Consider the following 25,531-nt stretch of genomic DNA (forward strand, 5'->3'; position numbering starts at 1 on the left):
TGGGTGCTGAAGCAGAAAGCCAGGCTCACCAGTGGGAAGCGTCTGCTGGGTCAGCTGCAGCTTGCACGTCAGCTGCATCCCACAAAGGATTAAACTAAGTTATAAATCCACACGAAGCTGCACATGCTCATTTGGAAGGGGGAGTGTCAAGGTGTAAGGGTTGTACTCCCTGGTCGCAGGCGCTAACTGCGTCCCCCCCCCCCCGGCGGGTGAGGACGTCAGACAGTATTAAGTGGGTCACACACCCTCAAGGAGAAGGGGGGTGGTGCCACACTCCCTCTCACGAGCCTCTCCACTGTCTGTGCCACCTTCAGCCAGTTAACCTGGGACGCACAAGGAAACACTTCAGCGGCCGCCCTCAGGGCGCTCGGCAACGCCCACCACCTGCCGAGGAGGAGCCTCAGCAGCCGAGGCTGGCTGGTCACTCACCTACTGCCTCGTGGACGGCGGGAGAGCAGGCCCCCTGTCCGGTCCGGCAGTGCCCGGCCGGCGACGGCGCAGGACAGCTCCGACGGCCCTGGGCGCACAGTCGCGCCCGGCGCGTCCGTGGAGGAGGAACCAGGCCTGCGCACGCGCGGCCGCGAGGGCCCGCCCCCTTCCGGGAGTGTCCCTGCCCGCTAGTGCGCCCTCTGCCGTGGACAGGAGGAATTGGGCCCGCGCAGCCCGGCGTGCTCAGAGAGCGGCAAGCGGGCCGTGAGTCGGGTGTGGAGCAGGCAGGTGCTGCTGGATGCGGGGTCGCGGCCCCTAGACAGCGAGAGCGGCAAGGAGAGAGAGAGAGAGCGCGAGCGAGCTCAGGCCGTGCTCGGAGAAGCTGAGGGATTCGACCAAGCCACCTGCGGGGCCTTATGACTGGCCGGCACAGCCTGGGCGTTTGGTCCATTGGTTAAATTCCAGATTGGGATACCTGGATTCCAGTCCCAGCTCCTCCTCGTCCCTGAATCCAGCTCCCTGTTCACCCAGGGAGACAACTGGCAATGGCCGAGGGAGCTGGGTCCCTGCTGCCTACATGGGAGGCCTGAAGTGAGTTTCCAGGGCCTGGTTTTGGCACGTATTTGGGCATTTGGGGAATGAACCAGTAGCTGGGAGTGCCCACACACATTCCCCCCACCCAACCAGCCTCTGACAACAAACACCACAACGTGTTGGCGGGGTGACCATCTGTGTTCCACTGGCCAACTTACTAAGTCTGGAGAAACACTCAGAAATTCGTCCTGGGTGTCTTTAAGGAAACGCTGACTGCTAGCTACCCGCAATCTATTTCTCACCTGAATGGAAAGTAGAAGAATCCCAGGCCAAGATTGTTGAGCACATGGTCACCCGGCAGGCACTGGCATTAGGTGGCACCTGTGTGCACAAGAGGACGGGCGGGGGCACTGTATACTCGGGAGACCTCAAAGAAGCTCCTGGCTCTTGGCTCTGGCTCAGCTCCAGCCATTGCAGCCACTTGGGGAATGAACAGGAAAAAAAAAGTTTTCTAAAACAAGAATGTGGGGCAGATATTGGAACGGTGGCTGGGACACCAGTGTCCCCCATCAGCGTGTTTGGGTTTGAGTCGCAGTTCCAACACTTGATTCCAGGTTCGTGCCAATGCCCACACCGGGAGGGAGCACGGGATGCTTCAGGGGCTCAGTCGCTGCCACTGGCTTAGGGGATCTGGAAGAAGTTCCTGGCTCCTGACTTCAGGTTGGCGCAACTCCAGCCATGGGGCCACTTGGGGAACGAATCTTCGGACAGAAGATCTTCCTGTCTCTCCTCCTCTCTGTATATCTGCCTTTCCAATAATTTAATAAACACATAAATAAATATTCCAATAATAAATAAATCTTAAAAAAAAAAAGAGAGCACAGTTACCTGTCCACTGGGGTTAGGGCCAAGACACTGGAAAGAATAGGGAAGGCTCGCCTAAGCCACTGTCCCACCTAGCCTGTCTCAACCCAGGAAGTAAAATCCCATTCCTTTACTCAAGGATGACACTCAAAATAGGAAGAAAGGATGAAGGCTAGAATTTAAAAACTGATGAAAAGTTTGCAAGTGTGCATTGGCCAGGAATCGAACCCAGGCCTCCTGTGTGGCAGGCGAGAATTCTACCACTGAACCTCCAATGCAAACGGCTACAAGTGTCCTCGCCGCATCTCAGGAAGTCAGCAGCTGCGTGTCTGGTTGACTCCACGCAAACGGGAGGGTCTTGGCCAACCCAGAACACTCCCAGCTGCTCCGCAAAAACTTACCACCTCACAATGGTCCCCAGCCTCGCCGGGATCCTGACCCCACTTGGGTGCCCGGCCTTCCTGGCCCAGCAGCCGCCCCTCTAGCTCTGCTGCCTCCCCTCACCCGCACTGGCAGCGGCTCCCTGCCTGGTGCTGGCCCAAACTCTCATGCCCTCGCCTGCCTCTCCCCGCCACGGGACACACCTTTGGAGAACAGGATGCCGCGAGGTGGGGGCTGTGGCCTGAGAGCCTGGGATCTACAATGGGATGGGGTGTGTATGTCATTCTGTGTCCCAAAGCCGACCGCACGGGGGAGATGGCCGGCCACCTGCCTGCCTGCCTGCCTGCCTGCTGACCTTGCTGGTGCTGTGCCCTGCATCTTGGGCCATTCCCCCCCTGCCCCATGCAAGAATCCCTATGGGCCCGGCGCTGTAGCCTAGCAGCTAAAGTCCTCACTTTCAACGCCCGAGATCCCATACAGGCCCTAGTTCATCTAGCTCCTTGCTTGTGGCCTGGGCAAAGCAGTCAGCCCAATAAGCCTTGGGACCCTGCATCCATGTGGAAGAGGCTACAGGTTCCCGGCTTCGGATCGGCTCAGCTCCAGTTGTCACAGCCATTTGGGGAATGAACCTCCTCCTGTCTGTGTATGACTATCCAATAAAAGTTAATCAGTCCTAAAAGAAAAGGCTCCCACACCCCAACTGCAGCTTTGGGGTTTGACCCTTTCCTTTGGCAGGCCGAGGACCAGCAGTGCCTCCTGGCTGGGGCACAGGAGCCACTGGAGGCATGGAGGTTGTATGGGGGGCCTGTCAGAAGCCAGTGGGCCATTGTCCCCTTACTGCCACCTGCAAGCTGCCCCTGCTCAGAGGCCAGGCAGGAGGAGGCTGCTTTGCTGTGGTTAGTCCCTGGGCAGGCCTTGAGGGGTTCGTCACAGCAGGAATCCAGCATTCTCAGGAATGAGTGGGTCCAAGTCTCCCCGACATCCAGCTGGGGCTCTGCAGAGACCCTGGCCCTGGTCAGTGACCCTCTCGCTTCTGCAGCAGCAGAAGCCACTGTAACCTGAACTACAAGCGGTACCGAGATGTCCCCTACAGGAGTGGGTCCCCACCCTACGGTCCTCTGGGTGAACAAAGCTCTATGGGGCAACACACCGGCCAGATTCCCGCGTCCCTGTCCTCGGAGGATGCATGAACACCAGAGGATTGCCCTGCTCACCAACCATGTGCCTGTCAAGATCCAAAGGACCCACAGGGACATTGCAATCAAGGTCTCCAGGGACAGCCACCTGACTCCCACAGCTGACAAAGCGTGAGAGAGCACCCCACCTGGCTGGCTGCCCTAGGGTGGAGCTGGGTGGGCAGCTCTGGCAGCACTGCCCGCAGCCCCTATGCCCAGGGTGGACACCAATCTGGGCCCTTCTCCCCACAGTCCCCACTGTCGAGGAGCTGCACTCCCTCAGGCAGCGGCTGAGGCGGATCAAAGCCTGTGTGGACAGCCTGCTGCAGAACCTGCAGGTCAGCCCAGCCCACGCTCTTCCAGGCCGTTCCCAGCGATGCTGGAGAACCCTGCTTTGGTTTTCTGCTGGTCTGTAGGGGTCCCTCGTAGGAGGACCCCTGCTGAATTCTTCCGTGGCTCCTGGGCTGTCCCACCACCCACACGTAATTTCCGGAGGCAGCGCACACTCCCCCACCCCTGAACCTGCTGATCTGGGGTCCGAGTGTCTCTCCGGGGCCAGCAGAGACCTCAGCTGACTGGTGCCTGTTTGCACAGAGCTAAGGGACTGGGACATGAGGACTCCAGGTGTGCTCCTGAGAGTACAGGAGCAGACGATCAACTGCAGGCGCAGAGCAGGAGGTAAGCGGCCCTGCTTGTGTCTGGGCCTCTGTGTGAGCAAAGGAGGGATGGCAGGTCTGTCAGAGGTAGCTAGGACATCTCACAAAAACAGCGACACCCTGCTATCACCCCCTCCACCCTGGGCTCCCATCGCTCACCTGCCCAGCTCCGCCCTGTTGGAGGACCGGCTCCCCAGAGCATGCCTTCTTCTGCCTGGCTGCTCAGAAGTCCAGGCTCTCTGGGGGAGCCTGGTGCTCTGCTGGCCTGAAATTAATGCTCTCCACAGGCGAAGTAGTAGCTGGTGGGAACCCTCCCCCGCAGCTCCCGGCCTCCACTTGGCTTTTGAAGGCCCCTTAGTGGTAGCTGTTTAGGAGCTGGGGGAAATGCAGGCTGAGCAGAGACCAGCAGGACAGCCTCTGGTGGAGGTGGTTTCCACACGGTGGTCCCAGGCACCACCATCCCAACAGGAAAGACTCTGGTTCCCATTGGTCCCCCTCCCTCCTGAAGCTGAGCTGCCCGGTCTGACCCCGCCCTGCAGGGGCCCCTTGGCTTCCAGTTTCTCACCCTGGCCTTCCGGCTGCCTTGGAACCCCCTTCCTAGAAGCTTTTAAGATAAAAAGCTTAGGAGTTCATCTTGACCTGGGGTGCAGAGAAGGGGGAGAGTCCTACCCAAGGCCTCCCCACCTGATAAAGTCTGCTGGCCAGGCCAGCTCCACCCCACAGCGCAGCCACACTGCTTTCCTAGGATCCAAAAACTCACACTTGCACTTCAGCCGTCCTGCCCACGCCACTTGGCCCAGGAGCCAGGGCAGGAGCCTCTTACTGGACTACTCTGACACTTGGCCACGGAGGGACAGCATCACGCCCGGCCACAGCACACCCCCTGAGCAACTCTCCAGGACCGTCCTGCCCCAGCGCAGGGCCAAGAGTTGCCAACAAGGAGGCTCTCAGAGCGCCCCAGGGCCCTTCTCTCATCCTGCTGCCACCTGGGGTGGAAGGAGGGCGACAGCTTGCGGAAAGCGTCTGCAAGGAGGTATCAACCCGTCTTTGTCACACGCGAGGCAGGGTTGCCCTGCGTTCTCTAACACCTGCGATCCAAGGGGCATCACCCAGCTTAGTCTCCCAGATCCTGCACCAAGAACCACAACACCAACTGTTTCCAGATATAATATAGAAAAATAAGGGTGGGTGGGTGAAGGGGGGTCTGTTGCTTTAGTCCAGATGCGAGAAGGCACAGCGCCTGTCCGTCTTTGGGGAGTCCAGTGTGTGTGGGGGGGTCGCTGGCTGGCCCGCACCCGTGGGTCCGGCTGAAGTCCTTCCCTGGTACCTTCACGGTGATGGCAGCTGCAGGGTCCAGCTCCTTCAATGTCGGTCCGTAAGACGCCGATTCCAACACAACGGCCCAGCGCAGCGGTGCGGCGGGTCCCCACCTCCCGACGTTCGCTCCGGGGCTCCGCTCTCTTGGTTTGGTGCAGTCTGCTGGGCGGCGGGCACCACGACCGGTCCTCGAGCTCCTGTCCACCCAGGTCTCCCCGTGGCTCACGGCGGGGCAGCGGCCCTGTGGCGGGTGGCCCGCACCAGGCACTGCTGCAGCACGGGGTAGAGGCGCTGGCAGCCCTCGAGGCCCAGCCGCACGGCCTCGGCCCAGCTCTCGGTGGCGCAGCCCTCCCCGCTGCCCAGCACCCCGGCCACCTGATTGAGCACCGGCATGAGGGCGACCGTGAGGCCGGCGGCGGCGCGCTCCTCCTCGAGGCGCGTGGGGTCCAGCAGCCAGGGGCCCGCGGGCTCGGGCGCGCGGCTCAGGCCGCAGCCCACCACCAGGTCGTACATCTCGACGCCCGCGTCGGCCAGGGCGAGCGCGGAGGCCGTGAGCGCGGCGGCCAGGGCCGAGCCGCCGTCTTCCAGCAGCAGCGCCCACACCTCGAGCTGCGCGCGCGGGTAGCGGCTCAGGCGCACGGCCGGGGTGAGGGCTTCCTGCAGCGCCAGCGCCAGCTCCCGCTCCTCGCTGCCGCCCGGAGGCGCCCGGCGCCGGCGGCCCGCGAAGGGCGCCCGGCGGAAGTCGCACAGCAGCCGGCCGCCGCCCGCGGCTCCGGCCGGGGCTCCCTCCACCTGGCGCGGGCCCGACACGGCGCACAGCACCTTGGTGTCCCCGGCCTCCAGGTAGGCCGAGCCCTTGGCCTGGCTCAGCAGCCCGGCGCGCGCGTACACCGGCCGCAGCCGCGTCGGGTCGCGGGCGGCGGGCGCCTCTGGTTTGTCGCCGACGACGTACAGCTGCGGCGGCTGCGACTCGTCGGGGCCGCGGATGCGGCGATGGTCACCGGGCATGGCGGCCGCCTGGCGTGCGCACCGCTTCCGCCCGTCCTCCTACCTCGCGCGCACCGGCTCTTCCGCCCGCTTAAAGACGCGCGCCCGCGCAGGGGCTGTCGGGAGAGTCGCAGCCAAGTCGCGGTTGCACTGCCTCCTGGTGGCCCGGAGGGAGAACTGCCAGAGCCGCCGCAGCCTAGGGCCACCAGCCAGGCTACCCCGGGATACACTCTTCCAGACTTGTGCAAATCCTAACTGTTTTGCACTGACCTTGGCCTTGATCATGCTTGTGCCCCTGGCTGACATTAACATTTGCATGGAGGATAGTCTTACCTCCTGCTCGGAACCTTGTAATCATCTTGTCACTAATGCCCCTTGTCTGGTACATGCCAAACCATAGTACCCTCCATCTGTCTCCTCCCCTCCCTGGGGACACCCCGTCACTCCAGCATGCCCCTGCTTTTCCTCCTCCCTGCTCTGTCAGCAACCAGGGCCTTCGCCTTAAAGCTAGCGTGCTGGATCCAGAGGATATGAAATCAGTTGAAGCCAGCACAGGCAAGAAGTACCTTTATCCCCAACCCCCCTGGGTCCGCTCCAGGCCCTATATCCTCATGGGAGTCTTTGCAGCAAACAGGAATAATGGGGTAGGGAGAGGCAAAGGCTGCATCCACGGGCCTGGCATGTCGACGCAATGGCTAAATCCTCAGTTTCCACGTACCGGATCCCATGTAGGCACCATGTCACATCCTGGCTGCTTGACTCCCGATCCAGTTCCTTCTTGATGGCCTGAGAAGCAATAGAGGATGACCCAAAGCCTTGGGACCCTGCACCCGTGTGGGAGACCTGGAAGCTCCTGGTTTTGAACCCACTCAGCTGTGGCTGTTGTGGCCACTTGGGTAGTGAACCTGCGGATGGAAGATCTTTCTCTGTCTCTCCTTCTCTTTGTAAATCTGATCTACCTTTCCAATAAAAATAAATAAAAGAAGAGCTGTATCCTAAATACCTTCCATACTGGAGACGCTCTCTGACCTCACCCCTGACCCCACACTAGCTAACAGCATGTATGTGTGTGTGTGTGGGGGGGGTTACGTGAACCTCGGCAGGTGTCCTGCTGGAGCACCTCTGCTCCAAGTAACCCCAGAGACCACACCCCACACCCTCCACTTCCTCTCACTCCACTGTGCCCCCCGCGCACCACTCCATCAGTTGTCAACTGGGACCAGCACCGTGTTGTACGGACCCTCAGGTGGCCAGGGGGCATCTGCTGGGAGTTAATGATCAGATGGCACCAAGTATTGCACATGGTCCTTTATTCTCTGCAGCAGAGTCCCCCGAGCAGACCCAGTGGCCTCGGGTCGCCCGAGAACTGTCTATGGATATGAGCTGGCTCCTGGGCTTTGGTTCTGGACAGGCAGTGCCAGTGTGCAGCCTCAGGGCGAGAACGTAGAGGGAGACTGAGTCACGGGACAGTTCCCATGTGGGTTCCAATTACTGCTGGGCTAGGAGGACGGGTGGGCTGTTTCAAGGCCCCACGGTCTGGGTGTCTGTGGCAGATGGAGAGTTCTGGGCTGGACTGACGCAAATGGACGGTGGGGGGTGAAGCTTCCCACCGGAAGCTGCCCCCTCAGTTCTTCACATCTCCCAGGCGGAGCTGGGCAAAGGAAGTGGCCAGCTGCAATGCCTCCTGCAGGCAGCCTACATTCTTGCCTGTGGCCTGGGCAGACACGTCCTTGCCACCGCCTTTGCCGTCCATCAGGCCTGACACCTGCTGTACCCACTCGCTGGCTTTGAGGCCCCGGTTGGCAGCGTTCTGGAACACAGGAAGGAAGGATGGTCAGGGCAGAGGACGGGATCAGGGGATGAGTGGAGAGAAAGGGAACTGGTGGGAGAGGCATGACGCCACTCCTGCCTTAGGCGAGGCGGCTGGAGGCTGAGACCTCCACAGCGGTGCAAGGAGCACTCAGTGGCCACTGCCAGGCTGGACCACGGCCAGGTAACACCTGTACAGTCAGACGCATTCGCCAGTGACAGTGAGGGCAGGACACTAGTGGAGCCGATCCACTTGCAGCCGGGCTGCACACACATGCGTGGGTATCAGCAGGCAAGCCCAGGTGACGCCCATCCTGGCAGGGGATGCGTGAGGCCGTGGCAGCTCTCACCTGGGGAACCTGACACAAGCACGTGATCTTGCCGGCCTCGTTGTCCACCGTGAAGAGCATGGCGGCCGTCTCTGGGGAGTGTGTCTTGAAGAGCTTCAGGGCTTCATTCAGGGCCTGAGGGAGGACTGGGGTCAGGTCCTCGAAGCAGCCCAACCACCAGCTTGCTCTGTGGTTCAGCCCAGCCTCATCTTAGACGGGGCCCTCTGAGCCACAAAGCCCACCAGCAGCCGGCACAGGGCTGACTGGACCCGCGGGGAAGGGGACCTGCCTTGGCCGAGGCGCCGCTCTCCATCTCCAGGATGACGAGGGGCTGGTTGGGGTTGCTGTCGATGAGCTGCTTCGTCTTCTCCAACACCTGCAAGAGATCAGGCCGCACACAGGCTCAGGTCGGAGCCCAGGCATGGGGCCGCCCGCCAGGGACACTCCCAGGGCTCCCGGCCGGCCGGCCGCGCGGTGGGACTCACCCGCTTCTGGACGTCCGCTTTGCTAGCGCGGTCCAGGTCGTCCATTATCTTCTTCAGGGACTTGAGCGTCTCGCGCAGCTCATCTTTCTGCCACTGGGGGATGACGGCGGTGGCCAGGGCCTGGAACCACAACAGACCACCTGCACCTGGGGCACAAGGAGCTAGGCTGCGAAGCTCCGGCCCACTCACCCAAAGTCCTCCCTGACCAGTGTCCAGGCAGAAAGAGAAAAAGCAAACACCAAGGCCTTTGGGGCCCCTGAGCACAGCGTGAGCCACTGCAGCAGCCGGGACAAGCTGCACGGGGACAGGGCTCACTTGGCCCTGCTCCTTACCAGGCTGGGATTGCGGCCTGTGGTGGGCTCACTGGCAGTCCCCCATACCAGTCCACACCAGACAGGCTGGAGACAACACCTTCCTGGGTGCCTTGCCCAGTGCTCACGCATGCTCACAATGAGCCAGTCTGCCAGTTGCACTGGCAGCCGCAGGTAGGGCCCAGGGGTCTGGGGGTCAGGACCTGCCATGCCCCTCTGCGAGGCTGCGGGACAGAAGTCGGCCCAGCAGCCCATGCCACACAGATCCAGGATGCGACTGGGGGGGTCCCAGCGGGCTGGGGACGGAGGTCATGCCTCACCTCCCCGAGATCAGCAATCTCCTTCTGCACATCCTTGTTTGGCGTGGTCTGGGCCTTCACTTTGGCCTCCATGAGCGAGAGGGATTTCTTCAAGCTGTCTGCTTTCCTGAGGGCCTGCGAGGGGCACAGTCAGCTGTGAGCCCGGGCACGGGCAACTTCCCCATTAGCCTCCCTGTCTTGCTTGCGAACAACTATGCCAGCACCCGTGGCACCATGATGTTCCTTCCTCCCAGACAGCCTCATACCCCAGACCGGCCCCTTCCTCACCCGCCTGGCCAGCAGGAACTGCATGCTCGCTCAGGTTCCAGATGTGACTGACAACTGGGGGTCAGGGGCCCTTTGCATACCCTGCGATCACCAATCCCCCCACTGAGCTGTCACTCCCACCCCTGGAGCGACTGTCCTTCCACTGTCCGCATCTTAGCCGAGGCACACAGCTGTTGGGGGACAGGGGTTACGCGAGGCCATCTGAACCCTAGCACCACCATGGCCTCCACTCCTACACACAGCTATGCCGGAGCTGAACTGGGTTTGACTGCAGGAAAGCAAGTGCCAGAGCAGGCTGTGGCTTGGATGCTTGGGCCCCTGCACTCAGCTCCATCCCCGAGGCCTTGTGGGAAGTGATGAGCTAGGACGAGGACAGCAGGCTGAAACTCTCATGATGGAACCCTGGCGGCTTCCTGGGAGAAAGACCACAGCGATACAGAGCATGCTCCCTGTCTCTCGCCAGGCGAGGTCTGGAACCAGCCCAGGACTCTGCTCAACCAGGCCCACTGAAGCCTGGACAGGGAACCTCTAGGATGGTGAGCAAACCAAGCCTTGTTCCTTGAGGAAGCTGGGCTGCCGGGCATCCTGTTCTAGTGGTGGGAAAAGTGAGTGATACCAGGGCCGGGCACACTGGGGCAGTGGTGGCTTTCTTCTCCCGGGCTAGCAGGTGACCTGAAGACCTTGTAGGGGCGTCAGCTACAGAACTGCAGGCCATTTGGACTCAGGCTCGGCTCCTGCTGCCTTGCTCAAACAACCCCAAGTAGTCCCATCTGCTCACCTTCTGGGCTTCGGCACCTGTGACCGCCACGATCCTCCTGATGCCCTTGGCAATCGCTTCTTCGGTCACAATCACAAAAGCTCCAGCATGACTTGAGTTCCGCAGGTGCCTGAAGAGAAGACACAAAGTGTGTGGCGGGGAGGAAGCTCAGAAGCCTCCATCCTGCCCGCTGGGAGCCACTGGCTGGGAGGCAATCTCTCCCGGGGATGCACTCAACAGGGAGCACTGGTGAGGCCCATCACGGTTAAGGGGCTTTCAGAACGTGGTTCTTGCCGAACAAGGACAAGAGATACAGAAGGAAGAAGCCTGACTCTCAGCATTGCCGTCTCAGCCGCAACTTCCTATGTAAGACTGGGGAGAATGCGCCCTCGTGTGGCGGCTGTGGAAACCACATGAGGTGGAAACGCTGCGCTCCCCATTATCTGATACTGCCCTTAGGCTCTGTGAGCTTCTGGTTTTCCAATGGAACAGAAGCAATCTTGTTGTATCTCTGTCTGCTAAGTGAGCACTGGGGAGGACTATTTTAAAAATGTTAACATAAGTCCTTAAAGGAACAGGTTTTACCCTTTAATTGTTCAGGAATCTCAAATGCTGCCTTTCAGCCTGCAGGCATGGTACAAGGTCTTTAAAGCCTGACTCCTGTTGTCTACAGTGTGAGCAAAGAGATAGATACTCAGGGTGCAAGCAGGACTCGGCTAACGGCTCCTCTCAGCTGGCTAGGGGCCTGGGATGCAACCGCTTGCTCCTGATCCATCTAGCTACAATCCCTGCCTGCCAGAGGCCTACCGACCCCCATGGGCTCAGCCGTGACCTTCTGAATGTTCTCTGGGGACTGTCCAGGCCATACGGATCTCCTCAGGGGCTGAGTGGAGGGGCGTCACTCCCTACATGCTGCTCAGGGTGGCAAAGAGTGGGGTCAGGTGCCAGGGATGAATGGCAAGGGGCTGGCACTAGACTGGAAGTTGAGAACGCCAGGGCCTTGCTGAATCCCAACTTCCCAATGGCCCTTGGTTGGGATCAGCCCGGTGAACCAGAGCAGGTAGCTGTGTGATAAGGCATCATACTGTATCTTTTACCTGTCCTCCTGGGGAGAACATTTGATAAAAAACCTGGACATCAAAATCTTAACATCAGACACCAGAGGGCCCACAGCACCGAAACTGCTGAGGTTCTTGGAAACACCCACTGGCAACGGCTGCATTTCCGGAGACTTCCCTGAGAGCCGTCTAACCAAATGCCCACAGCCCTGAGGATGACGTCAGTTGAGCAGGAGGGCAGGAGACCCCAGCTACTGCCACTCATCCCGCGGTACTCACGTTCCCCCACAGAACTCCACGGAGGTGAGGGAGCCAGCAGGCCCAGAGGGGTCCTCCAGGAGCTCGGACACTGGGACTCCGATGGACACAACCCGCACAGGGTCAGGGTAGGTCTCATCAAACACAGCCCGCAGGCCCTGGATGGCTTTCGCTGCTGCCAGGGCACAGTCCTGGGTGTAGACAGGCTGCCACAGGAAGAGGAAAAAAAAGTTGGGAAAGATCTTCTTTGGAAAGGGAGCAGGAAGCTGCCGGAGTTTGGGGGCTGTGACCTGCAGGTGCACCATGGAAAAGCCAAGGGCAGCTCACACTGGATCTAATAAGGCATGAACTAAACTGAATGTGGGTGGAAGTGCTGGAAGGGCTCTGCAGCCTTAGGAAGGGCGGTCCAAGAGCTCCCTCCTCACCCGCCCTACAAAGCACTGTCTGGGAAGCACTGCCTAAAGCAGCCTGCATGCAGGGCACAGTGTGGCACGGTGCAGCAAGAGCACCTGGGCGCTGTGCGTCTGGGCAGAAAGTGGCGGGGCAGGCAGGGGTGAGGCTCGTGACTCAAGATTCCACCCACCTTGGCTGCTTCAATCATCTCGTTAGCAATCTCCTCAGCCTTCTTGATCTGCTGTGTGGACATGGCCCCCTTGGCAGTGAAGTCGAAGCGAAGGCGGTCAGGGGCCACGAGCGAGCCTTTCTGGTCGGCCTCCCCGAGCACCGAGCGCAGCGCGAAGTTGAGGATGTGGGTAGCGGTGTGGTTGCTCATGACAGGTCTCCGTCGGGGCTGGAAAGAGTGGACATAGCTAGGGGAGGCCTGTGGCACAGCGCTGGGCATCCCCAGAACGTGTCCACCCCTCTCCTCAGGTATTGCAAGTTTCAGTTAGATACATGGCTGTCTGAGAAGGAAGGTTATTTCCCAGCATCCCTGGAAGCTCCCTGCAAACACGTGACCAAGTTCAGGTCAGGAACGTGACCCCCCCCCCCCCCCCGCCCCTTCTTCCACGACCTGGAACAGGATCTGGCAAATGCTACCTACAGTCTGTTTTCATAAAAAATCGTTTGGAATGCAGGCATGGCCATCCGTTTACAGATCATGTACGGCTGCTTACTCACTGAACAGCAGAGTTAAGTGACGGAAAGCGCAGTCTACACAGCCAGAATTACTTCGCTGGCAAAGGCGCCTGAACAATAAAGCTGACACCTACTTCCCTGGACGCCAAATCAAGGACAACACCCCAGGAATGATGGTGGAACAGGCGAGGAAAAGTTGTGCCCCAAGATTCAGTGTGGACTTTCAGGTGCAAAATATATTGCTGATTCAGAGGGCAGTTCTGAATCAGGACAGGATCCCCGTCGCCTAACCTCTTGGAGGTTAGAAAAGAAACCCATAAAACCATGTTTACAGGAAGATTTCAAATGAGATCACTTGTGAATTTCCTTGAGAACAGACCGTGAACTCTTGGTCACATCTCTCACAATTCACAAACTGCACCAAAACACACTTCCTGCCTCAGCGAGGCGTGTGAAGGCCAAGGAGATCCACTGGGGGGCGTCACTCACCTCGTCGATGAAGAGCCGGACCTGGTCGCCCACCTTCAGGTTGCCATAGATGGTCCCGATGTGCAGCACATAGCCCCCTCGCACCTGAGCGTTCTTCACAGTGAACTCGGTTTTCTAAGAGGAGCCAGGAGGGCACCACTAACTAAGGGATCTTTGAGAGAGATGACCATTCTCTCATATACACGTAAGTTAAGGAGCATCTTCCAGAACTCAACAGCCCTCCTTTAAGGAAGCTGACGGCTAGGAAAACAGGTTAACAACTCAGCCGAGGTCAAGTTCAGCAGGGGCAGAGCTGGAGCTGGGTTTTGCCCCAGATGTCTGCCCTTTGGAGAACTGCCTGTCCCTATCTGTCGGCAAACTACGCTAAGCAAAGGTCAACCTCAGCACCCTGGCTGCGAGAATCCTCCTCGCAGGACATCCCGTAGGCAGGAGGCGACTTGCAAATCCAAACGGCTCCCTCGGCCTCACACTCAACCCAGCACTCTGCATCATGGGATGAGCCCCTCCCTGCCCCGTGAGGAAGAAGCTATAGTGGCTCACGTCCTCGCTGCTGTCGTCAGCCTTCACCAGGTAGCCTTCGTCGTAGATCTGCCCTCCTTGCTCGGCGTAGAAGCAGGTTCTGTCCAGCACCACTCCGCACTCCTGGCCGGTGGACACCTCTTCCACGAATGTTTTCTCCCTGCGCAGAGCCAGCACTGTCGCCACGGTGCTCTCAAACACTGCACACAGTGGGGAAAATGGATGGGGTCAGTGACTTCGGCCACACAGGCTGAGCTGACCCTTGCTGAATCTGGTTTCTCATTCTTCTTCAGTTTAACTGTTTTGGAAGCAAGCCCATTAGATGCCACCAATGGCCTTATTAGCATGCTGGTTGTCCACCAGAGGGCGCTGCACTCAGCAGGATGACCAGTGGGCTCTAGGCCTCAGGGTTTTCTGGGAGAGCCTTCTATGGTGGTCACTAAGCCAACTGGGATGGCTCAGAGCTACTGTGCAGAAACTTGGTGGCCTCAGTAAAGTAGTAAAAACTTTCCAGGTCCAAGGTTATTTCCAACAGAACGTATAGTATGCATCCTGTGGGCTTCCTTCAATGAAGTTAGGGATGAGTGTCGCCTCTGCCAGGGCAAGATTTCAAAAAGATGTATTGCCTATTTTATTTGTCATTTGTGTGAAAACTACCTGATTTCTTATAAGATGTTACAGATGAAGGCTACGTGACACCTTCCTGAAAATGTTGCCATAACTTCCTACAAGCATAATCATTTCAAAATCTAAGAGTTAAAAAAAAATCAGCAGCCAACATGGCCATGAATTTCAGTGTCTAGCGTGAACTCCAACAGCTCTACAGGAGACGCTGCCAGCCACCTGCTGGGTCTTGACCTTGGAACGGGCCTCTTACGAGCCTTCGGCATGCGGCGGGCACAGTGACATACCATAGCTCCCGCTGGCGTCTGCATGGTAATTGTACTTGGGAGAATCATCTGTGGCCTCCAGGCCCTTTGCCCGGAGCTCTTCAATAGCGTAGATGTCCAGCATGATGAGGTCTTCCCCACCAGCTCCCTTGCCTTGTGATTTCAGCTGCCAGGGAGAGAAGCAAGTGTTAAGCCACCTTTAAGTAGAACAAGAACTGACAAACCACACTTCTACACTGTTGCCTGTGGGAAGCTTTCCGACTGTGGTTCCCAGTCTTGCCACTAGAGGCATCGTGGGTGCGCCTGTGTGCAATGGGCCTCTAACGCGCAGTGGGAAGGCAAGGCATCCAGCCCTCAGGCACGAAAACCAACAGTCTTTGCAAACCTTTGCAGAGAGTCCCTCGGGGACAGAATCATCCCCAGCCGAGAACTGCTAGTCCAGAGATGAAAGAATTTTAAAGACTTGCACAAAACCAACTTGCCTTGGTAGGCATCGGGATTCCTGCTCATTCCCCAAATTCCTTACCTGGGCTAGCTTCCTCTCCTCCTCGAAGCCATCCATGTCCACCACCAGGCCCTTCTCCTCGGCGATCAGGCCAGTGAGATCCACTGGGAAGCCGTACGTGTCATACAGCAGCCAGGCAGTATCTCCTGCAGCACACAAAGCAACTGGGTCAAAATGGGAATGGTAACCCCCCCTTTTCCACATCAAGCCCTCCGAGGGGGCTGCTGGGAGTGGCCGAGGGTCTGGGGGCCTCAAAGACAAAGTGAGTTAGGATGGGTCCCTTGTGCCTGCCAGAATGTCCATCCGATCTTTTGTAACTGACCTGGAGAAAGCACATGAAATTGTAAGGTCTGTTTCACATCTGAACACTAGCTACGTTCACTGTGGAAAGCCCATCAGGTCTCCCCCTTATACATTAGACTGCAATTAAAAAGCAAAACTGGGGGTTCAGTTTCCCATTGGGCAAAAAATAAAGCAAGTGGTAACACAATATACGCCAGTGCTCCCATTTCTGCCTTAAAAGTATACAGACAATCTACATGCATTTGCGTGGAGAGGAAAATTCTGATGGTTATACTTCAAATCTTCTTTTTTCCTGTTTTTTTTTTTTTTCATCCCTCGACTCTTAGGAGCTGTTACATCTGAAACATGAGTGTGGGGAAGAGATGTTCACACTTTTACTTCTGCCTTTTTGAATGCTTTACTAAAATAATGTGTCATTTATCATTTTACTCTTAAGTCCCATTTGACAGCAAAAGCGGTTGAGTCGAACTATCCAAGTTTGAGAAACAAGGGACTCGGTGGGCAGCCTGTGAAAAGAGGCCTGCCTTTCCAGCAGCAGACAGCGTGACAGAGAGAGGGCCCAAGTGGGCCTTACCCGGAATGATCTTGCAGTCTCCCAAGCTCTGTATTTTCCTGTCCAGGATGCGGCGCCCTCTGCTGAGAGTCTTGAGGAACTGCATCTCTTCTTCATTAATGATGTCTTTGACCATGTCTGGGTCCTTCTTAAGCTCAGGAAATGCATCCCCCTGACCAGAGAAACGGGCATGGCACCCAGTGAAGTCAGGTACTAGTCCATGATTCCGCTTAAAAACGCCCACTGATACTTAACCAGCCCCCTCCTGTCCCTCTTCAAGCACCGCTTTCGCACTTAAGAGCTAAGAAGGGGCAAGTACCTACCAGGGACTGGACGACAACATCTACCAATGTAGCAAAGAAACCCCTGCTGGCATTGAGTTTCTCGTGGGAGTATCGAACAGCCCGGCGAAGAATCCGTCTCAACACATACCTGCAAGACGCGGAACAATCCCAGCTGGAGGCTTTGCTGAGCCTCCTGTTCACTTCTAGCCAGAGAATTCTCTTTCAGAGACTTTTTTTTTTAATCCTAAACCTGCTTCTTTTTGCATTCTCCAAGATCATTGAGATTAATCCCAGCACATGCGTCAGTAACATACCCCCAAATACAGGTGACAAATTGTCCAGGGTCAACTCTGGTCTGTGTCCTCCCCACGTCCAGCTGCCCAAAGGGAGTACAGACAGGATGTCCTAGACCCTAGCTGTCAGCAACCGGGGTCCCAGGAATTATCATTACTTGTCCCTACCCTGTCCCTGCCAATATCCCTCCCACAAAACCTTAAATACAGTCCTTAGCATCTTGTATTTAAACTAGAAACTCACTAACATAAGCAGAATCTCCTTTTGTCACTTAGAAAAGGTGGAGGCGGGTAAAAGAGCCCCCCACTGCCCTGAACAAAGGCGACAGTTAACAAAGCACGGCTCTCAGTTCCACAGTCCCAACAGTCATGGGGTCACTATAAGCAGCGTTCAGTGCATGGCATACTTACCCCCGCCCCGTATTGTCAGGCCGGCCGCCATCGGCCAGAGCCACCGTGATGGTCCGGGCGTGGTCAGCTAGCACCCGGTAGGCCATGTCAATGCCATCCACATCGTCCACACCAACTTTCCCAGTGTATGGTCGGGCACCTGTGCCCTACAACAGAGACCGGCGGGAGACAGCCCATGGGGAGGCTGGCCCAAGGTGGTTCCTGACCCAGGGGGCTCCCAGGGCACAACCATCTCACTAGATCCTATAGCCAACCCCAGGCAAGGAAACAGGATGGACAGTCACAAGCCTCCATCCAGACCCCTACATTGCCTTCTGCCTACAGCCTCACGCTACCTACAATGAGGCAGGCAGGCAGGCAGGGATGGGGACCCGCAGCTGGCCAAGGACAAGGTCACTGCATCTCTGACATCACTGCTAAGAATTCTAGCTGGAAATACTGCAAAATTTTAGAATGTGTCCAACAGGACCAATACCTTCTGAATGGCTTCAAAGTAAGGCATAAACAGGTCAGTGTCATAGTTGGACATCTTGTTCTGCAGCACGGACACCAGCCGCTCCAGGCCCATGCCTGTGTCGATGCTTTTCTTGGGAAGGGGTTTCAGAACACCATCCGCCTCCCTGTTAGGATCCAGAGGAAAAGGAAGCTGCAGCGGGGCCTCCAGCTCCCACCTCTCTGGCTCCTGGGGATGGGTTAAAACCCACTGGTGTGACAGAACATGCAAGCAGCGACTGCTGGCCACATGCCTCTGCCTTGTTTTTGTGGGAACAGGGGAGGGAGTGGAGGGAGAAGTGACAAGTGAGGCAAGTCTCAAGGAAGTGAGCTTTAAAGCAGCAGCCTGAATGAAAGCCAGAATGGCATTACAGGAAAAGCCTCCAGGAAAGAGTTTGTGACATAAGACTAGTCTGTAAAAGAGTAAGTCAGCCCTGTCCCGAGACCAGAGCAGAAAGCGGTCAATCAGGGTGCTTCCAAATCTGCTGCACTGACTCCCTGGGAGGGGGCACCCACAGGCGCCTCCAGAAGGGATCCCTATCATGCTGCTGACTTGCTCTTTCTCAGACACCAAAAGGAAGGGTCTGCGCTTGGCAGGGAGAAAGACCAAGGTCACCTGTTATACTGGATAAACACCAGGTTCCAGATCTCCAGCACATTGGGGTCATCCTGGTTGACAAGATGCGCGGCGTCCCGACCACCAATCCGATCATAATGGATCTCGCTGCAGGGACCACACGGGCCCGTGTCACCCATCTCCCAGAAGTTATCCTTCATGTTGCCAGGGAGGATTCTGCTGTCATCCAAGCTGCACAGATAGGGAAGATAAGCCAGTTAGAGTGCTGACAAGTATTCTGTCCAGACTTGCCCCCACAAAAGAGATCTTTATGATTTACCATAATAGGAGCCCCAGTCTTGGCAATTACCAATGCTAAGTCTGTACAAGGAACCTGCTTAACAAACAGAACTCAACTCTTCTCAAGAATGACTACTGGAGAGGGGTCAGAGAAGCCCGTGCTTGTGATGGCTAGCCAGCATCCCATACGGCAGTGCCATGTTCAATTCCAGCTGCTCCCTGCTAATGTAACTTGGAAAGCAGGGAAGGATGTCCCACGTACCTGGGCCCCTGCCACTCACGTGGGAGACCTAGATACAGTGGAGTTATTGTCCTGGCCCAGTTCCAGCTGTTGCAGCCATTTGGGGAGTGAACCAGCATTCAGAGCTCTTTCTGCCTCTGTCACTCTGCCTTTCAAACCAGCTGGGTCTCTGTTGCCTAAGTGGGAGACCGACAGGAAGCTTCCAACTGCCAGGATTGCCCTAGCACAGCCTCAAATGCTTTGGTAGGCATCTGAGAAGTGAACCACTAGGTAAGAGCTTTTTCTCTCTCTCAAATCTGTCACAATCCTGTTTGAAGTCACTGAATTTACAGAAAACAAGCTTTCATACAAAGAATACCATACACATTCACACAGATACAGAAATATAAAAGCCTGGGGAACTTCTCTGTATTATCAAACTATCAATGACAATTCTCTTTAGCACTCTTGTATCTCCTATTTTCTGTGATTTCACAGTTTGAAATTTTACAACATATGCATTAGATGAACAATTTTTAAAAATACGTAAGACCCCCCACGTGGGCACTGAGCTGCTAAGCCCCCACCTGTGAGCACTTCACTCCGCCTATCCTGGGCAAGTGAGATGCGTCCTTACCCCAAATTCTGCCAGATCTGTTTGCATTCCAAATCCGGTTCTAAACCTGCTGCTTCATCCCCGCCAAAGTAAGTCACGTAGAGTCTCTCGATGGGAATGCCAAACTCCTGGGTGAGAAGCTCTAAGGCCATCTTACATGCCAATTCCTACAAAAAAAAAAGGTGTGGAACATGAAGAAGCTAGAATCTACTTTGTGTAAATATAAAAGACAAAACTCTGAGAAAAGTTCCAAAAACTGTCTTCATGATAAACCCAATCACACTCAGGGTTAATTTGTCTCAGAAATGTAATATCAAATCCAATATGGAAATAAACCATTGAATGACAGGTGCTCCTTCCAGGAAACCTTAGCATTTGTAATGTCCTTTGCTCCTGACCCTCCTGGATAACACTCCAGATTTCCAAAAGAAGCAGATTAGCACCCGTGTTCCCGATGCAAATGCTCACTTTACCCCACACCCCACTGGTTCTCCTGCTCTGCACTGACCTTGAAGTAATCTCCGAAGGACCAAGAGCCCAGCATCTCGAAGAAGGTGTGATGGTAAACATCCTTGCCCACGTCATCCAGGTCATTGTGCTTGCCCCCAGCTCGGATGCATTTCTGGGTATTGGCAGCTCGGCTCAGCTTCGCCATGGGGTGAGATGGGTCAATGGTGTTCAGGAAGATAGGCTTGAACTGAAAATGGAAATAGAAAAGTTCAGTTTTTTTTTTTTCCTTAAAGATTTATTTATTTTTATTTGGAAAGTCAGATATACAGAGAAGAGGAGAGGCAGAGAGGAAGATCTCCTCTGTGCAATAATTCACTCCCCAAGTGGTCACAGCAATTGGAGCTGAGCCAATCTGAAGCCAGGAGCCTCTTCCGGGTCTCTTACTGCATGGCTGCAGGGTCTCAAGGCTTTGGGCCATTCTCGACTGCTTTCCCAGACCACAAGCAGGGAGCTGGATGGGAAGCGGGGCTGCTGAGATTAGAACTGGTGCCCATATGGGATCCCGGATCACTCAAGGCGAGGACTTTAGCCACTAGGCTACTATGCTGGGCCCGGAAAAGTTCAACCTTTACAGAGCTTTGGGTTATGCTTGGTGGCCACAAGGTGGCAGGAGGAGGGAACCACATGCAAGCTAAGGTTAGGATCCAGTGAACCTGCAATGTAGAAGCAGGGGGCTGGCTTGAGAGGAAGCAGAAGCAGCTGACTGCAGAGCAGCTTCTTCCTGGAACCCAAGTAGGCAACTAGATGGGAAATGGAGCAGCCGGGACATGAACCAGTGCCCATGTGGGAGTTAGTGTATAAAGGTGGAAGATTAGCCAGTTGAGCTTTGCATTGGTCCCAATCACTGTGCTTTTAAAATAAATAGAGTCAAGTGCCCTGGAACACCACATCCCATGTTAGAGTGACAACATGAGTCCAGGACTTTCAATCCAGCTTGCTGCTAACACACCATGTGAGGGGTAGAGGTGAGGGGTAAGGAGGCAGCAGATGAAGGCTCAAGGGCTTGGCCTTTGCTATCCATGTGGGAGACGTGGATGGAGTTCCTGGCTCCCGGCTTCAACCCTGACCTGTAACAGGTATTTGCTGACTGAGCCAACAGAACAGTCAGAAGATCTTTTTTTCTGTCTCCTTTTCTCTGTTGCACTGCCTCTAAGTAGATAAAAAAATAAAAACACTCTTACCTGGTTCATGCCCGCATTGGCAAAGAGCAAAGTAGGGTCATCCAGAGGGATGGTGGCAGACGAATGAACATAGGTGTGCTCATGTCTCTTGAAGAAATCTATAAATCGCTGCCGGATTTCACTTGCCGTTAGGACAGAATTCATCTTGAAAGTCAGCTGAAAGAACTACCTGGAAGAGGGGGGGGGAAAGGGCAAAAAAAAATTAGAAGGTAGGCATTGCACAAGACTCCCAGCTTCTCAAGCCAAGTAAGCTGTTTGGTCCTAAAACTATGTTGCAATGCCCAAGGTCAAAGTTGTCATCAAGGCAGGACATCCAGCGGACCTCAGTCCCCTCAAACCCTCCATCCCGCATCAGCCTCAGCAGGCTCAATCCAACAGTGCACCAAGACAGCAGGCTTATTCACACACTCATCCACTTAACAAACACCCCCTGTGTGTCAGGCTTTAGGCTGGGAATTAGAAAACAGTCACAGGGGCCAGCATTGTGGCAACGGGCCTACAGTGCTGGAGTCCCATTTGGGCACTGGTTCATGTCCCAGCAGTTTCACTTTCAAGCTAACGGCTGGGAAAAAGCAGTGCAAGATGGCCTAAGTGCCTAGGCCCCTGCTACCCGTACAGAAGACCTAGAAGAAGCTCCCGGGCTAGGCCCAGCCAAGCCCTGACTGTTGCGGCCATCTGGGGGAATAAACCACCATATGGAAGATCTCTTTCTCTGTGTAACTCTTTCCGCAAGTCAATTAATAAAGCTTTTAAAAAAGAGAAAATGTAGTCACAGATTTTTTTTTTAAATTATTTGTAAAGATTAATAGTGGATAAAGAAAAAGAAGAGTTTTCTTCCACAAGTTTATACCCATATGGCTGCCAACAGCCAGCTCTGGCCAGGCTGATCTTGTGCTCATAAGTAGGTCAGCTTAACCTGGCGCATAACCCCTTCAGTTCACCAATACAAGGAGGGCCTGCCCAATGATGTGTGAAGATCTTCTTAGCTCTCTTCACTGTACCAACTCCCTTATCTCTCAGGCCAGCATCCTTTACATTTGACGTGGTGCCTTGGTGGGGCCTGTGTTGACAGCAGCGCATGTGGGAATGGAGCTATCAGTACAAGGGAGGGAGGGTGCCTGCAGAGAGGAGGGCGTTTGTGATAGTGAGTGAAGCCCCGCCTGCAACGCCAGCATCTCATGGGGGTGCCCATAGAGTCCTGCCTGCTCCAACTTACAACACGGTTCTCCGTTAATCACCTGGGAAAGCCAGTGCTCCGGGAGGACTGCCCAAGTGTTTGGGACCCTGACACCCACATAGGAGACCTGAATGAAGACCCTAACTCCTGGGTTCAGTACTGGACCAGTTATTGGCTGTTGCAGCCACCTGGGGAGTATACCAACAGACACAAGATCTGTCTCTCTTTCTCTGTAACGCTTTTAAATAAATTAAGAAGTTTTCCATTTTTGCTGACTCACTCAACACAGTGAATAGTCTATGGTCTAGGAAAGACACATAGAGAATCACAGAGCTGCAGGTAAGATATTAGCTGAGAAGCCCTATGGACGTCGCGGCTACTCAAAGCTGTGTCCCCAGCCTCACCACCCATTCACCGACTCAACATCAGTCTACCAGAAGGCACCTAGGCCGGCAGGACCTGGCAAGTCCTGGGATTCTCAAACCACACTGGTGGCACTTGGGGGCCTTTTCAGGAAAGCTTGCCAGGGAACCCTGTCAGCCTCACCCTCACTCCTTTCCCTTCTCAATTCCTCATTTGTGATATCCCGTTCCAAAGAAAACTTATTTCTCTCTTCATAATCTTCTGATGCCTGGTTAATGCCCAGTGCTTTCCGGTGGGAATTACGACCGGTGGCGAGGCTTTGCCACAACGCTGTTCCCTCAGTACACCCTATTTCATGATCCGAATGATCTCTCATAAAACGTGGTAGCACAGATCCTCTAGACAGGTACCGGTTAATTCGTTAAGAATTTAGGAAATGGCTGATAGCGGGTCTCCACCCTTTTTGGTGGCTTTATCCACTCCTCACACTCACACACACACACCCTTGCCCCCGGAGGAATTAAAAACCTCGGCTATGAGCAGGTCCCGGAAGGCAACGGTGATCCTCTCAAGGTCGCGATCCTCAGCAAGTCCACCCACGGCCGCTTCGCCCCCAGCACGCCAGCAGAGCTGACAAACCCGGCTCGGAGCCCGGCTCTCCCGGCCGCAGCCCCGGTGCCTCCTCGGGCCGCGTGGGGCCTGCGCCCGGCGTCCCCTTTCGGCCGCCGCACCTTCACCCAAGCTCCTGGCTCAGCCGGCCTCGCAGCGCCACAGAGCTTTTGGGGGATCGCTGCCCAGCTTCCGTTCCAGATGCCTCCCCTCTGCCCGCCCGCCAGCATGCAGCGGTTACCTTCTCCACAGACGCGCAGTTTGTCCCCACCCCAGTCCACGACCCCGTTGCCTCCGGCGCCTCCAGGCCCAATCAGAGCGCTCCAAAGGAAAGTTACCCGCTGAGCCCACCCCTCCCGAGATATGATTGGCCTAAGTACATGCCATTCCAATTGAGCACGAATCAACGTATTGGTCCCTTTCTGATGGACAGCCTATCGAAATAGGCTGATGCAATGGCGGGGAAAGGCGCGTCACGTGAAAGACACCAAAGAGGTCTCTTGAAGGCCGACATTTTTGTTTCCGAACGCAAAATACCGACAGTTGACGTCATTCCTGGGAATGACTTTTGGTAAATGCGTTTGGTAAAGGCCGCAGGTCCTGATACAGTCTATTCATTTTAGACAGGGAATCAAAGATTCTGGACTGACCGGCCAGATATAACTTGCATGCAAACACAATTGTACTATTGGTCATAACTCAGATACAATAGACATTTCAGGAAATATGGGTTTGTTTGTTTGTTTGTTGGGTGTGTGTGGGTGTGTCAAAGAGCATTTTGTACAAATAGAAGGTCAAGCTCAAAAGCCAATAAGAAGGACTTGACTTCCAGGTTCATAGAAACTCGGTAGGAATCCTAAGACTCCCTACCAGTTAGTGTGCAGCAGGCACTGGGCTAAGATTTCAATCCCCACAGTAACCTAATAATGAATTATTCGCTTTTCACAGAAAAGCAATGAAGGAGAGGTTAAGAAACACGGAGAAGGGTCCGGCGGCATGGTCCGGTGGCATGGTCCAGCAGCTCCACTTCCCATTCAGCTCCCTGCCTGTGGCCTGGGAAAGCAGTCAAGGACAGCCCAAAGCCTTGGGACCCTGCACCCCTGTGGGATACCCGGAAGAAGTTCCTGGATCCTGGCTTCGGATTGGCATAGCATCGGCCGTTGCACTCACTTGGAGAGTGAATCATCAGATGGAAGATCTTCCTCTCTGTCTCTCCTCCTCTCTGTATATCTGACTTTGTAATAAAAATAAATAAATCTTTAAAAAAGAAAGAAAGAAAGACCGAGAAAGGCAATGTAGCAAAGAAGGACAAGTATTTATTTCGATCTAAAAATTAGTTCCTAAATTATATTTCACCTAAACCACCCAAAAGCTGAGTCAAATTTAAAGATTTATTGATTGAAAAGGCAGCATTACAGAGCAGGATAGAGAGCCTCTCTATCCGCTGGTTCATTTCCCCCAGTGGCCCCACGGGCTGCTGCTGTGCAGATATGGAGCTGCTCAGGTCTCCCACGCAGGGGTGCAGGGCACCGCGCTATTGGGGCGCCCTCTGCAGCTTTGCTGACACCATTCTGCCCTCATGCAGTTCCCAGTCTAGCCCTGCAGAGACACCATGACGGCGCCGGAAACCAGCTCTTGCCCTATGGCAGACCTGTTCTTGTCTGCGCATGTCCGGAAGCTGTTCCATCTCCGCAGCTGATTGGCTCAGCGGGCTCGGCGTGGCAGTTGGCAGTGTAACCGCCATGCGGAGGGCGGCGATGTCCCGGGCTGCAGGACGCTTCCGAGGTCGAGGTCGAGCCCCGAGGCTTTTCCCGCTCACCCTGCCACTATCTGCTGTGAGTGTCTGGGAGAGTAGAAGCGAGACCTTACCCCCGCTTCCCTTGTCGCCTTTGGACGCCTTCTTCATCCCACGCCTGAGAACGGAGGGCAAGGGATAATGAAATGATAGCAAGTATTTCTTATTTTAAAGATTTATTCTTATTGGGAAGTCAGATATACAGAGAGAAGGAGAGACAGAGAGGAAAGATCCTCTGTCCCACGGTTCATTCCCCAAGTGGCCACAACGATGTGAAGCCGGGAGCCTCTTCTGGGTCTCCCATGCAGGTGCTGGGTCCCAAGGCATTGGGCCGTCCTTGACTGCTAACCCAGGCCACAAGCAGAAAGCTGGATGTTTCAAAATAGTTTTTGCAGTATCTGTAGATTTGAAATGCAGAGTGACATAGAAAGAGAGCTTCCATCCGCTGGTT

General features: G+C 55.5%; 3 protein-coding genes across 4 annotated transcripts in view; all 3 read right to left on the reverse strand.

Annotated features, from left to right (window-relative positions):
• Positions 1–544, reverse strand: part of PDPR (pyruvate dehydrogenase phosphatase regulatory subunit) — a 47,181-nt gene extending 46,637 nt beyond the window's left edge. Inside the window, exon 1 of the mRNA XM_040982377.1 lies at positions 430–544. The gene's annotated coding sequence lies outside the window, so the exon portion shown is untranslated. The remainder of the gene's footprint in view (positions 1–429) is intronic.
• Positions 545–5,192: 4,648 nt separating this feature from the next.
• On the reverse strand, positions 5,193–6,364 carry EXOSC6 (exosome component 6). The gene has a single exon (XM_040982039.1). It carries the CDS (start codon positions 6,362–6,364, stop codon positions 5,579–5,581), a length of 786 nt encoding a protein of 261 aa, XP_040837973.1. The 3' UTR covers positions 5,193–5,578.
• Positions 6,365–7,636: 1,272 nt separating this feature from the next.
• On the reverse strand, positions 7,637–23,585 carry AARS1 (alanyl-tRNA synthetase 1). 2 transcript variants are annotated; one of them, XM_040982382.1, is made up of 21 exons: positions 23,527–23,585; positions 21,137–21,305; positions 19,954–20,142; positions 19,467–19,612; positions 18,370–18,561; positions 17,737–17,881; positions 17,262–17,407; positions 16,597–16,705; positions 16,295–16,445; positions 15,439–15,563; positions 14,934–15,078; positions 14,044–14,222; positions 13,504–13,617; positions 12,521–12,727; positions 11,959–12,143; positions 10,643–10,751; positions 9,598–9,711; positions 8,967–9,086; positions 8,771–8,857; positions 8,503–8,616; positions 7,637–8,153 (listed from the first exon to the last, which is right to left on the reverse strand). In XM_040982382.1, the coding sequence occupies exons 2-21, from the start codon at positions 21,278–21,280 to the stop codon at positions 7,968–7,970; spliced, it is 2,907 nt and encodes a 968-aa protein (XP_040838316.1). In that variant the 5' UTR covers positions 21,281–21,305; positions 23,527–23,585; the 3' UTR covers positions 7,637–7,967. The 2 variants fall into 2 exon arrangements, with proteins under 2 accessions (XP_040838316.1, XP_040838314.1); XM_040982380.1 differs by lacking the exon at positions 23,527–23,585 and adding an exon at positions 23,205–23,455.
• Positions 23,586–25,531: the final 1,946 nt, after the last annotated feature.

This window comes from Ochotona curzoniae, unplaced genomic scaffold, assembly GCF_017591425.1.
Source record: "Ochotona curzoniae isolate NIBS_2020 unplaced genomic scaffold, NIBS_Ocur_1.0 contig_3622, whole genome shotgun sequence".
Taxonomy (NCBI): Eukaryota; Metazoa; Chordata; class Mammalia; order Lagomorpha; family Ochotonidae; genus Ochotona; species Ochotona curzoniae.